General features: G+C 34.5%; 2 protein-coding genes across 4 annotated transcripts in view; one reads left to right on the forward strand and one right to left on the reverse strand.

Moving 5' to 3' along the window:
- The window catches only part of LOC139876249 (uncharacterized), a 43,129-nt gene that overhangs the window by 13,615 nt on the left and 15,064 nt on the right, over window positions 1-14,450 (forward strand). For 2 of the 3 annotated variants that reach the window (XM_071863544.1, XM_071863545.1), the window contains exon 6: window positions 52-972. In XM_071863544.1, the coding sequence (XP_071719645.1) occupies window positions 52-972 (921 nt within the window). Of the gene's footprint in view, window positions 1-51; window positions 973-1,103; window positions 2,097-3,187; window positions 4,088-4,488; window positions 4,791-14,450 lie in introns of those variants that run through there. The other variant, XM_071863546.1, reaches the window with a different exon arrangement.
- Window positions 10,111-13,516, reverse strand: LOC139877168 (receptor like protein kinase S.2-like). Its single transcript, XM_071864581.1, has 3 exons — window positions 13,495-13,516; window positions 12,336-13,280; window positions 10,111-11,097 (listed from the first exon to the last, which is right to left on the reverse strand). The coding sequence occupies exons 2-3, from the start codon at window positions 13,278-13,280 to the stop codon at window positions 10,111-10,113; spliced, it is 1,932 nt and encodes a 643-aa protein (XP_071720682.1). The 5' UTR covers window positions 13,495-13,516.

Raw genomic sequence — 14,450 nt, forward strand, 5'->3', positions numbered from 1 at the left:
ACACAAGTTTGTTTCACGTAAAAGCCTTTAGTTTTTCACTACTTGTTGCAGAGACCCAGGTTAGAAGACTTGACATCTCAAATCAGTCACTTGAAGATTAGGCTCCATGATATAACTTCGGCCACCAATAACTTTTCCGAGGCATACATGATGAAGAGAGGTAAGATATGTGAGGTATACAGTGCAGAACTTGAAGTTTGGGATGAAGAAAATTTTGTCTCTGTAGAAGAGACGAATAAAAGTGAACATCCCAAGAAATGCACCCGTGTCTTTATAAAACGATTTCTACAGAGAAAAGGAGTATTCCGTACGGACCTCGAAATGCTTGCAACATGTAAGCATCACAACATAGTCACTCTACTTGGATTTTGTGAGGAGGATAATGAAAAGATCCTTGTCGTTGAGGGTGCTTATAATGGATACTTGTTTAGATATCTGCTAATCTACGAAAACAAATATATTCTTAGTTGGGAAAAACGTTTGAAAATATGCCTTGATGTTGCATATGGATTAAAGTACCTACACCATGAGATGGAAGACCACAAGTCGGTGATAATCGGTGATTTCTCTACATTCTCAATTGCTTTAGATGAGAACTTTGTGGCTAAGATTGTTGACTTCAAGCATGCGGTCTTCATTCCTCCTAACCAAGAAGAAGATTTTACGTTGAAAAGAGAATCAGATGTATATTGTTTCGGACTCGTTTTGTTTGAACTTTTTTGTGGAAGGCTGGCCGACGATGAAATGTACACGAAGGAGAGTAAAGATGGGCTGGCGTATGTGGCACGCCAATGCTTCCATAAGGGAACATTAATGGAAATGATAGATCCTATGTTTACATCTAAAGGAGTCAACAAAGATTCTGTCGACACATTTGTCGAAATTGCATATAGGTGTTTGGCTGAAACTCAAAACCAACGTCCAACAATGAAAGGCGTCGTCAAAGAGCTTGAGAAAGCATTATCGTTTCAAGTAAGTTGATTTGTTCTCGTGTTTTACATCATTCCTTGTTCTTACATTATTTTTGGTTGCTGTAGTAACTACGGGATCTAGCACTGATACGATTATTACAAGACTCTTTACCCCTTATCACAATCTTGCAGGAAAATATATTGAAGTACCTTAGAATTCCACTCAGTGATATAATGTTGGCCACAGATAGCTTTAACGAGGGATACTGGATTTGGAATGAAGGTTACTATCAGGCATACAAAGCAGAACTTGAGCTTTCTGATCAACAAAGTTTTTCCTCTTTAGAAGAGAACAATAAAAGTATACCACCCAAGAGACGCACCACTGTATTGATAAAACGTTTCATCAGAGAAGAGCACCAAGTAGAAGGAGTATTCTTTAAGGATATTGAAATGTTTAGGGCTTGTAAACATCCTAACATAGTCAAACTACTTGGATTTTGTGATGAAGATTTCGAGAAGATCCTCGTTTTTGAGAATACTGATAAAATAAATCTTAGAGGTTATTTGAAAGACATCCACAAGCCTATTCTTACATGGTCACAACGTTTGAGAATATGCCTTGATGTTGCATATGGATTGAAGTACCTACATTACGAGATGGATGGCCAAAAGGTGATAATACATTGTGATATAAGAAGCGGCACAATTGTCTTAGATGAGAATTTGGGGGCACGAATTGCCAACTTTGATAGGCCCATCTTCCTTCCTCCATATCTAGATGATGATACTTTCTATCCGGATGTTACTACTGGTGAGGTTGGTTACATGGATCCAGAATATGAAAAAACGGGTAAGTTAAAAAGAGAGTCGGATGTATATAGTTTCGGAGTACTTTTGTGTGAAATCTTATGTGGTAAAACTGAGCTATCATACTTTAAGGAGAGTGAAGAAAGGTTGGCAGATGCGGTACGAAGATGCTTTCATGAGGGAACCCTAAATGATATGGTAGATCCTAAAGTTAAGGAGGAAAGCGGTGACGTCTTTACCTTAAATAAAGGACCCAACACGACCTCCTTGGATACGTTTTTGGAAATCACAGTTGCGTGTTTGGTAGAAACTCAAGACAAACGTCCAACAATTAAAGTTGTTATCGAGGAGCTCAAGAAAGCCTTATTGTTTCAAGTAAGTTTCTGCTTTAAAAACTAAACCTTTTTACGTTGATGAAACCTGGCCTTCTTCTTTGCAAAATATGTTCTTAGAATTTCAATCATTTGAAATTAAAAAAATCACTATGCTTTTAACTTAAAAAGCACTAGGGAACTTTGTAAAGCTATATATATATATATATATATATATATATATATATATATATATATATATATATATATATATATATATATATTAGGGGCAGGATCAATGGGGAAGTAACCAATCGGGGGGAAGCAAATTTATTTTTTTTTCCTTTTTTTTGAATTTTTTTTTTCCGGCATCAAGATCACACGAAAATATGAACATTTAGAAGAGACACTTCGTGATGAATGTTATTATTTAGGCGGGAAAACGATCGACAAAAATAACATTCAAGATAATATTGTTCGTGAAGAATATGAACATTTTTTTTTTCCAAGTTTTGTGAAGTAAAATTTAGCCCGATTTAGAGTTTAGGGTTTAGGGTTTGGGTTTATTCCATAAACCCAAAACACCAAACCCTAAACCCTAAACTCTAAACCGTTCGTGTTAAAAACTCAATCTAAATCCTAAATCTAAACCCTAAACCCTAAATTTCTATACCCTAATATCTAAACCCTATAAACCCTAATATCTAAACCCCAATAGCTAAAACCTCAAAATACGCTCGAAAAACACGATAATTGTTATATATTACTTCTTCGAGCGTTTTCCCGCCAAAATAAAAACATTTATCACAAAGTGTCTCTACTAAATGTTCATATTTTCATCTCATCTATAATGTTCGTGAACAAAGTTTTTTCAAAAAACGAAAAAAAAAACTTTTTGCTTCCCCCCGATTGGTTACTTCCCTCTTGATCTTACCCTTATATATATATATATATATATATATATATATATATATATATATATATATATATATATATATATATTTTTTTTTTTTTTTTTTTTTTTTGGGAACATGAATTTGGTACATGTACTTAGGGAGTCCTATTCTTTTCAAAATTTATCTTGTTTGCTACAGAGGGAAAATTTAATAATATTTACGTATCCAAACCTTTATTTTGGTGTCCCGTGGTTGACAGGAAAACAACAAAGACAACCTCAGGATTTCACTTGAAGACATACAATTAGCTACAGAAAACTTCGATGGTAAAAATTGTATTGGAGGAGGAGGGTTTGGGAAAGTTTATAAAGGAGAACTTCCACAAAGTGATAGCATCATTGTTGCAAAACGGTTGGATACACGGGGTGGTCAAGGAGATAAGCAATTTCGGAATGAGCTTCAAATTCTTTTCGAGTATAAGCACGATAATATCATTAGCCTTGTTGGCTATTGCGACAACGAAGATGCAAAAATCATTGTTTATGAGTATGCGTCTAGAGGGAGTCTTGATAGGTACTTGAGTGATTCTCGTCTTACTTGGATGAAACGACTTAACATATGTATTGGCGTTGCAACCGCACTGAATTTCCTTCATAGAGGAGTCGGAACACTAGAAATGGTTATACACAGGGACATCAAACCCGAAAACATTTTGCTAACCGGTGACTGGAGTGTAAAACTTGGTGATTTTGGACTTTCTTTGATAAGTGCAATATATAATGAAACTGACTTCGTCATTGATCGTGCATGCGGTACAGAGGGCTACGTGGATCCAGTTTACTTGAAATCGGGTTTCTTAACCAAAGAGTCTGACATATATTCGTTTGGTGTGGTTTTATTTGAGATCTTGTGTGGAAGATCAACGTTCGCGCTCGAGGGACAGGAAGGTGTGCACCTACCTGTCTTCATTAAAGATAGATTTAAAAAAGGAAAAGAAAAACGTGATGCATTGGTATTTGAGAAAATAAAAGAACAGATCGTGCCAGAAGCATTGAGTGTATTTCAGACGATTGCCTACCGTTGCCTCAATGAGAAGAGAGAAGAACGACCAACGGCAAAGGAAGTTGTGGAACAACTTGAGAAGGCATTAGAATTGCAAGTAAGTTATTTCACTTTTACCTAGCTAGGCAGGGTTTCATATATTAAATGCTTATATATACATATATCTATATCTATTTTATAAGATATAAAACTAAACTGTTATGTAGTTTCAATCATAGGTACAGGTTTATAAGCACAACACCAACTAATAAGAGTACTTATATATAATTGCATTCCCAATAATTAATTATATTGTTCCTCACCTAGAGCTTTAACCATAACATATATAAGAGCTCTGTTTTTTTCTCTCGTTGTCTGTTGCCAACTCTGCCTCCAATTAGATAAGCGACAATTTAGAATATGAGATCAAGTCACATTATTTTCATTTTTAATGGTGTATCTTTAATGTGGCTAAGAAATATGTAATCAAATGATATGTAGTATTTGAGTTACATGCAGATGTCAGGAGGTGATGGAGCTTCTACGGGTACTTCATATCTATTGCAAGACTGAAAGTATGTTGTCACCGGATACTGCAGATCGTTTGTGTTGCACTATATTCAAGCTTTCAAAGTATGTCACTAATTGTAAGCTTAAAAGTGAGTGTATTTCTTTGAAATGACTATCATTGAAGGCCGTGAGTTTCGGCCAATCCAAGAAGGATTCCATCATTAATCTCTAGTTTTCTTGTGTTTTCAATATTCTTTTGTGAAACTAAAATGGGATCAGTGTTGATGTTGTTTAACGGTCACGATATGCAAATGGCACTTTCATCATTTATAACTATTATGCCATTGTAAATTTACATTCGAACCTCAACACACTGGTCACTACTGCCAGTTTAGATCTTTTGCGAGATTTTAGGTGTTGTATCAACTATATAACATAACCCACATATACTATATTAGTATCGACTATGATGAGGGTTTTGTTTTGTAGAAAACAGCTCTGATTCAGTATACAACAACAACAAAACCCAATACCACATAAGTGGTGTATGGAGGATGTGAGATGTAGACAATCCTTTCCCTATCCGAGAATAAAGACAAGTCATTTTTCCACCCAGAGTGAAAACACTATCAAAAGTAGAGAAAGTCATCCCTCTATTCGACGGACAAAGAGATTGCTTTCAAGTGAACCTCCGGCCAATAAGGAAAATTTAAAAAAAAAAATTAAATGAAATTAAAAATAAATTGAGACGCCATGAAAATGGTAAAAAATTAAATTTCCATGGGTTTTAAATCCTGCCTGAAATTTACTTTAGACTCTAAGAGTCAGTAAGTCGCCAATAAATCGACGCTTGTTGTCGACCCAATAACTAGAGCCGTACCTCTGATTCAGTATAAATGTTCCAAATTAACATATTTGAGAAAATCGACAGCTTAATTAATCTCCAAATTATAATTGTGAATACATGAAGGGAAAATTCGTGAGACACCAAAAATTATTATTAAAATCAACGACTACAATTATCAGTTTCAAATTCAAGGATATACACATAAAAAATTCAAATAAATACACAGAACAACTTCCGCTCATTCACCTGATCATAATGCAATCCACGACACGTTTCTGAAAGTTTGAATTCCGTGTAACACAAAACGACATGCAGCATCTGGGACCCAGATGTTTTCTTTCAGTCTTGCAATTGATATGACGTACTGCCAGAATCTCCATCACCTCTCGATAATCAAATATGTCATTCGATGTTAGTCACATCAAAGACGTAAAACTTTTCTCAACTGTATACTGACATGTCTTATGATAATTTGATAGGCTATTTAAATTTGAACATAATGTGACTTGATATTGTAAATCATGGCTTAACTAGTACAGTTGGAGGCAGATTTGTCAACAAACATAAGAAAAAACAGAGCTCTTATGTTATTATTAAAGCTTCAGCTGAAGAACAAGATAATCAATTACAGGGGATGCAATTGTGATATAATCATTATCATAAAGTACTATAACTAGTTGATGGTTCATATATATATATATATATATATATATATATATATATATATATATATATATATATATATATATATATATATATATATATAGGGGCAGGATCAATGGGGAAGTAACCAATCGGGGGAAGCGGGGGAAGCAAAATTTTTTTTTTTTTTTTTTTTTTTTTTCCAGGCATCAAGATCACACGAAAATATGAACATTTAGAAGAGACACTTCGTGATGAATGTTATTATTTAGGCGGGAAAACGATCGACAAAAATAACATTCAAGATAATATTGTTCGTGAAGAATATGAACGTTTTTTTTCTTCATGTTTTGTGAAGTAAAATTTAGCCCGATTTAGAGTTTAGGGTTTAGGGTTTAGGGTTTGGTGTTTTGGCCGATTTAAAATTTATTCCATAAACCCAAAACACCAAACCCTAAACCCTAAACTCTAAACCGTTCGTGTTAAAAACTTAATCTAAATTCTAAATCTAAACCCTAAATCTAAACCCTAAACCCTAAATTTCTAAACCCTAATATCTAAACCCTATAAACCCTAATATCTAAACCCTAATATCTAAACCCCAATAGCTAAAACCTCAAAATACGCTCGAAAAACACGATAATTGTTATATATTACTTCTTCGAGCGTTTTCCCGCCAAAGTAAAAACATTTATCACAAAGTGTCTCTCCTAAATGTTCATATTTTCAACTCATCTATAATGTTCGTGAACAAAGTTTTTTCAAAAAACGAAGAAAAAAAAAGTTTTTGCTTCCCCCCGCTTCCCCCCTAATGGTTACTTCCCTCTTGATCCTACCACTATATATATATATATATATATATATATATATATATATATGGGCATGATCAATGGGGAAGTAACCAATCGGGGGGAAACAAAAAAATTTTTTTTCGTTTTTTTTTGGAATTTTTTTTCCGGCATCAAGATCACACGAAAATATGAACATTTAGAAGAGACACTTCGTGATGAATGTTATTATTTAGGCGGGAAAACGATCGACAAAAATAACATTCAAGATAATATTGTTCGTGAAGAATATGAACTTTTTTTTTTCATGTTTTGTGAAGTAAAATTTAGCCCGATTTAGAGTTTGATTTTAGGGTTTGATGTTTTGGGTTTATTCCATAAACCCAAAACATCAAACCCTAAACCCTAAACCTAAACCCTAAACCCAAACGAATATATATCGGATTCTTTGGTTAAGAAACGCGATTTCAAGTAAACTAGGTCCACGTAGCCTTCGGTGCCGCACGCATGATCAATGACATAGTCAGTTTTCTGATTTATTGCATATATCAAGGAAAGTCCAAAATCACCAAGTTTTGCATTCCAGTCGCTGGTTAGCAAAATGTTTTCAGATTTGATGTCCCTATGTATAACCGTTGCTAGTGTTCCAACTCCTCTATGAAGGAAATCTAATGCGGTTGCAACGCCAATACATATGTTAAGTCGTTTTATCCAAGTAAGACGAGCATCACTCAAGTACCTATCAAGACTCCCTCTAGGAGCATACTCATATACAATGACTTTTGCATCTTTTTCATCACAAAAGCCTACAAGACCAATGATATTATCGTGACCATACTCAAAAAGAATTTGGAGCTCATTCCGAAATTGCTTATCCCCTTGACCACCACTTGTATCCATAATTATACTAAGTTTTATGCGGTCTAATATTATCCCCATGACCGTTTCTGATACTCTCCTCTCTCTCTGACAATAATGTTTTAACCCAAGACCTCTTACTTAGTTACAACTATACGTATAGTAGTGAATTTGGGGAGAATTTAGTTCTAAAAGATTGTTATTAGTGATTATAAAAAATCATGAAAAGAAAAAAAGGTTCAGTTTTTAAAAGAGTGACTTACTTGAAACATTAAGGCTTTTTTGAGCTCCTCAATAGCAACTTTTATTGTTGGACGTTTGTCTTGAGTTTCTTCCAAACACGCAACTGCAATTTTCATGAACGTATCAAAAGAATTTTTATTGGGACCCCTAATTAGAGTAAACTCATCACCACTTTGTTGCATAATTCTAGGATCCACAATGTCCTTCAAGGTTCCCTCATGGAATCCTCTTCGTACCACATACGCCAACCCTTTTTCATTCTCCTTAAAGTAATTTTTATGGGCTACTCTACCACATAAAAGTTCACACAAAAGTACTCCAAAACTATATACATCCGATTCTCTTTTTAACATACCCGTCTTCTCATATTCAGGATCCAAGTAACCTTCCAAACCAATAATCACTTTGGTATATAGAGAGCACTGTCACTTAGATGCGGAGGAATGAGTATGGAAAAAGCAAGAAAGTCAATTCGTGCCCCCAAATTCACATCTAAAGCAATTGTGGTGCTTCTAATATTACGATGTATCATCACCTTTTGGTCTTTCATCCCATAGTGTAAGTACTCCAATCCATACGCAACATCAAGACATATTCTCAAACGTTGTGACCAAGTAAGAATAGGCTTGAGTTTGTCAAGTAAATAAGTATCAAGATATGTCTCAATAGTATTCTGAAAAACCATGATCATCTCAGGATCTTCATCACAAAATCCAAGTAGATTGACTATGTTACGATGCTTACAAGTGGTCAGCTTTTCGATTTCCCTAACGAATAATAATTCTTTTTGTCTCTTTTGTCTGATTGTGAAGCGTTTTATATATACAGTGTTGCGTTTCTTGGGTAGTTGGCTTTTATTGTTCTCCTCTATGGAGGCGGAACTTTCTTGATCAAAATGCTCAAGTTCTGCTCGGTAAAACAAATATCCAGACTCAGACCTACACAGGTATGCCTCAGAAAAGTTATCGGTAGCCAAGATTATATCACTGAGTCGGATTTTTAGGTGCTTCAAGACATTATCCTGCAACATTAAGACAAGGGGTAAATATAAATACTTTTACAGAAGACAAAGACGATTTTATATCTACATGAAAAGTTAGTATGACAGTGGATGAGTATCAAGAGTTGACTAGAGTTGATGGAAGTCAACAAAAGTCACAAGAAGAAAAATGTCAACCGATCAAGTGTCGTTCCTCCTATGACCTACATCATACATGGAAATTCTACACCTCATGTAACAACTCGTCCCACATCGGATACAGAGGCGGGTCGTTTCACCTCCTATGGGTGTTTCACCAATTTCCATTTTATTTCATCAAATTTTTTATTTAGAACCCATACCTATTATGTTATAAACATATAAATATAAAGTAAATTAATATAAGAAAAGGTATATGAAACGATTACCTTGAGGTTCACCCATGTAGTACTTTGAACTGCAGAATGTTGCTTTAACACCAAATACAACAAGAAGAAATAAGTCATCTATTGGATTGATTATACTGATACTGACGAGTGATAAGAAGAGGAAAAAAGATAACAAATATAGAAGAGGTCTTACAGGTTTTTCATGTGTCAATTTCGGTCCCAATGAATTATCAGATCCATCGACAACTTGGTCAGAATCCTGGCATTGAGCTTGCTTCTCCATTTATAAATAACATGAGAAAAAATAAAATAAAGATTAGTGTAATAAAAATGTCAAGGTTATGTTTTTCACAGTTGCAAGGCATGTACTTGATATTGAACTTCAATCTGTTGTCTTTCAATTCAACTGTAGTTTATTACTAGGAGCTATTCAAGATCCTTTGCAGGCATCATATAAGAACTGTACGCTTCATAAAAGCTTGTAATAATCAAATAAGTCTCTTGTACTTAAATGTACTAAAATATTAAATTATGTACTCTTATTTCTTTTAAGATCAATAATCAAACTAACTGATAGGACTCATGGTTGATTTTCTGAATGTACTTTTATATTCTACTCACACATATAATTTTCACGAGTTTGTGATTTATGCAAAGCGAGTTGATTTTTACACCACCTTCTTTTTGGCACACATCACCAAAATAAATAAAAGACTGAAATGAAAACTTTAAAAAAAAAAGTTATTAGGGGTAAAATGGTAAAAAAATATTTTAGTGGTGTATGGCAAAAAGGAGGTGATATTCCATAACAAAATAATTAATGATTAACAATAAATTGATAATAAAAATAGATTTTCTTGACTTACTTGAAATGTTAATGCTTTCTCAAGCTCTTCCACGACGACTTTCATTGACGACTTTCATTGATGGACGATGATCTTGATTTTCAGCCAAACACCAAATTGCAATTTTTGTAAACGTGTCTATAGAATCTTTGTTAGGTCCTTTCGTTTTAAATAAAGGATCTATGATTTGCATGAATGTTCCCTTAAGGAAGCATTGTCGTGCCACATATGCCAACCCATCTTTATTCTCCGTCATGTACATTTCATCCCGGGCTAACCTTCCACAAAACATTTCGAACAAAACTAATCCGAAAGAGTATACATCCGATGCTCTTTTTAACTTACCACTTTTTTTATACTCCGGATCAACGTATAATGGATTGTTACTAGAAAAACAAAAATAAAGAGCATCTAGGTTCGGAGGAAAGAAGACCGAACTCCCAAAGTCAACAATCTTTGCCCTAAAATTCTCATCTAAGGCAATTGAGAATGGGGAGATATAACGGTTTATCACCGTGTTTTGGTCTTCCATCTCGTGTTGTAGGTACTTCAATCCATATGCAACATCAAGGCATATTTTCAACCGTTTTTCCCAAGTTAGAATAGATTTGTCTTTTTTGTTATTCAAATAACTAACAAGGTATCCATTAAAAGCATCTTCAACAATAAGGATCTTCTCTGGACCTTCATCGCAAATTCCAAGTAAAGTGGCTATGTTGCGATGCTTACAAGTTGTAAGCATTATAATGTCTGTGAAAAATACATCTTCTCCTTGTTTGTCTTCTGTAGGAAGCAGGCGTTTTATAATGACATTGGTGTGTTTCTTGGACCATTCACTTATATTTTTCTCTTCTATAGAAGCAAAATTTTCTTTATCCCAAACTTCAATTTCTGCTCTGTATAAGTGATATTGTGTGGTTTTAAAGATGCTGTATTCATCAGAAAAGTTATTGGTGGCCAAAGTTATATCAGCAAGACTAATCTTTAAATGACTGAGTTGAGATGTCGGGTCTTCTAACTTTGTTCTCTGCAATGAGGGAAAACAAAGGCTTTACTTGAAAAGAAACTTTCTCATAAGAAAGAAACAACTCCTGAAATTCAATGACAGTTAACTAATGTGCTTTGCCTTTTTTTTTATTCTTTCTTTTTTATTATTATTATTTTTTGGGTAAGCGAGGAAACCCTCCTATGAACGAGCACATTGTCTCTCCCATATAAGGTAAAACCTCGGGTAATCAAGCCCCCTGAGCGCGAGACCTAGTACCGGGTGAATTCCGCATTAACTCCTGAAATTCAATGAGAGTTAACTAATGTGCTTGTCAATAACAAATAAAGGAAACAAGATTCGTTTTCCAAGACAAGAGTGTTATAATCTCCCTTTCTTAGTATTTTCTCAATTCGTGCTTAAAATCTCGATTTTAAATCCAAAATCGTAAGAGTTGACTTTTTCCCAAAAAGTCAGCTGTTTTAAGCCATTGAATGTTTCAAATGTTTATAGATCAGATTAAGATTTTCATTAGTTTTAAGATAATCCATTAAACGAACCTGGAGCTATTTTTTATTTTATCATGTTTGTGCTTAACATGACTTAATTCAGAAATTTATCATAAACTTTGACTTTTGTTAAGCAAAGCTTGATCTTGAGATTTGATGTTGTTTTAATGGATTTTGAGGTTTGGATAGCTGCACTTTAAGATATAAAATCAATTCGCAGTATTGGTTTTGTTTAGACCTAAGCTTAAGTCAACAATACCATTTTAAGTTCATAATGTTCTTAGAAGAAGCTTATGTGATTTACTGTATGTTTTAGAAGATAAGGCTAGATTAAGGACTGAATAGATTTATGTTATAAACTGAAATGAAAACGTACATTTCTTTTTGTTCAGTTTGATGTTTAGATCGAAAATCATTTTTGGTGTTCATCATATAAACCGTATACCCTGTTCTTGAACAGAGTTTAAAAAGGTTTTTGAGAAGGGTAAAAGGAAGAGCTGTAACTTCAAGTTTTAATTAAAAGGATCTATATTTTGTTCTCGAACAATCCTTTTTTTCCAACTTATATTAATTAAAAAAAAGGTGTTTGCTTGATTAAACCTTACTTTGTTAATTAAATTTGCAATACTCTATCACACTAATCATGATTTTGATTTAGGTGATATTTGGGCTTATTATATAAACAATCATGATTTCCATTTGCAAGCTTATAAATTAGTTAATAGAAAAAATGATGATCGCTGATAAAAACAATAAAGAGGAGGGTCTTACAATTAAACTTGGATGTGGCGGCTCATATGGCATCTGAAGTTCCAATGCATTCTCAAGTTCGTTGACAATATACTTCATATCTGGGCGTTGAACTCGCTCATCCTTTAAGCAAAATAACGCTGTTAATAAGTACGTTTTGCATGATTTCTGACCCATTTGACTATATAAGCTAGGTTCGATTAATTTCAACAACTCTTCTTTTTCATTTTTAAATTTGGCCAAGGTAACTAGAAACTTATCATCGGCATTTGGTATAAACGATTTCCTCCCAATTATAATTTCCAATAAAATGACACCAAATGAATAGATGTCGGACTTATGAGTTACACCACCCGTCTTTCCAATTTCTGGGTCCATATACCCTTTTGTTCCAAAAGCTTCGGTATACAAAACCTCATCCATTCGATGTACTGAATGGTTGATGGAATATTCAAATCCAGATAATTTTGGCTCAAACTTATTATCTAATAACATTGTAGAGCTGTTGATATTAAGATGTATGAGACTTCCCTCATTATGGATGTAACTTAAAGCATGCGCAACACCAATGCTTATCCTCAACCTTTGATTCCATGTAAGGTTTGGTTTGCTTAGATGCATCTCAAGGCTTCCTTTGGACTCACGCTTGATTATGATGACTTTCTCATCTTTTTCATCACAAAATCCGATAAGAGAGACGATGTTTTCATGCTTGAGACTAGAAAGTGCAGAAATCTCTCTTAAGAACTCGATGGCGTGCTTATGCTTACGGTCAAATCTCGGAGCAGCAATCTTCACCCACTTCTCGGACCGAAACATTCGTCCTTGATAAACTTTGCCCAATCCGCCATGACCGATGACATTTTTATCATCGAAGTTGTTGGTTGCTTCTAGTACGTCTTCAAGTGGGATTTGTAAGGGATTAAACTTCGTGATTGGAGATTTCATTTCTCTTTTTAGATCCATCTATCTGTAAAGAGAGTACAAAAACGAAGGAATATAAGTTACTGCTTTTTGTCAAAATAAATAAATAAAATTGGATTGCAAATTTCTGTTATTTATCATGGTCTGCATTTTTATTTTGTTTACAGGGATAAGGATATAATAGTCATTTTACAACTTACACACCCTTTGAATTACAAACGATTATGATATGATAAGATCAGTAACCTTCGGTTACCTCCCCGCCGTTAGCACCGTCAACGACGATCTGCTGTTCTTCCAGAAATTAACGCCGTCACAAGTACAACATGGAGTATTCGTCACTGTGCAAAACCTCCACCGCCGTCGTAAGTACAACCACCGGAATTTTTATGCCGCCGCCGCCTCTGGCCGCCGGATACGCCGGATCTAGCGATTCATGTTTATCTCCTTTAATCGCCGGAGATGAATGTTTTCAGTGACACTAGAGAATTAATTAAGGTTTATGAGAAAATAAAAATTTCCGATTAGGCCTTGAACCTTCAATCGACGGAGTTGTTCATGCGCGTCGTTGAAGATATGATTTGGAAAATAGATAATAGGAACCTGAAGTCTCTTAGCAGGTGAGGTGAAGATTCAACTTCTAATTTTGTGTGAGCCGTTGTAATGTCAGGCTGCTCATCTGCTCATTATCATAATATTGGTACAGTAATACTCATAATTACACTACATAATTAACATAATTACATACTACAGTACAGAGTAATACATAATCGTCGGTGCTATACTTTTGGTTGGGAGTGAAAGAGAAAGAAAACGAGCATATGTGTTGAAATAATTTTGGTTGGAAGATGAGTTGTCCAACTGTGATTAGTTCTTTATTAGTCCATTTCTTTTTGGAAATTATATATAACTAGTAACTGGGCCCGCCGCGCTGCTGGGCCAGTTGTTGGCAAACACCCGCCTACCTATTTTGACTATGGCAAATCCATCAAACGACAACATAAATTGTGACAGCAACTGAGCTTGCGCTAATATTATACTCCATCGTCTCATGTCTACATTTCTATTTTAGGATATCTGATTTCAAGTGTTTACTTTATACTTCAATCAATTCCGAACAGAGATTTTTTATTGATAAAGAATGGAGTTAGTGAGATTTTTTAAAACTATATGCAAAAAGTATGTGGATACTTGTAATAGGACAGATGGAGT

The sequence above is a fragment of the Rutidosis leptorrhynchoides genome, chromosome 11 (assembly GCF_046630445.1).
Source record: "Rutidosis leptorrhynchoides isolate AG116_Rl617_1_P2 chromosome 11, CSIRO_AGI_Rlap_v1, whole genome shotgun sequence".
Taxonomy (NCBI): domain Eukaryota; kingdom Viridiplantae; phylum Streptophyta; class Magnoliopsida; order Asterales; family Asteraceae; genus Rutidosis; species Rutidosis leptorrhynchoides.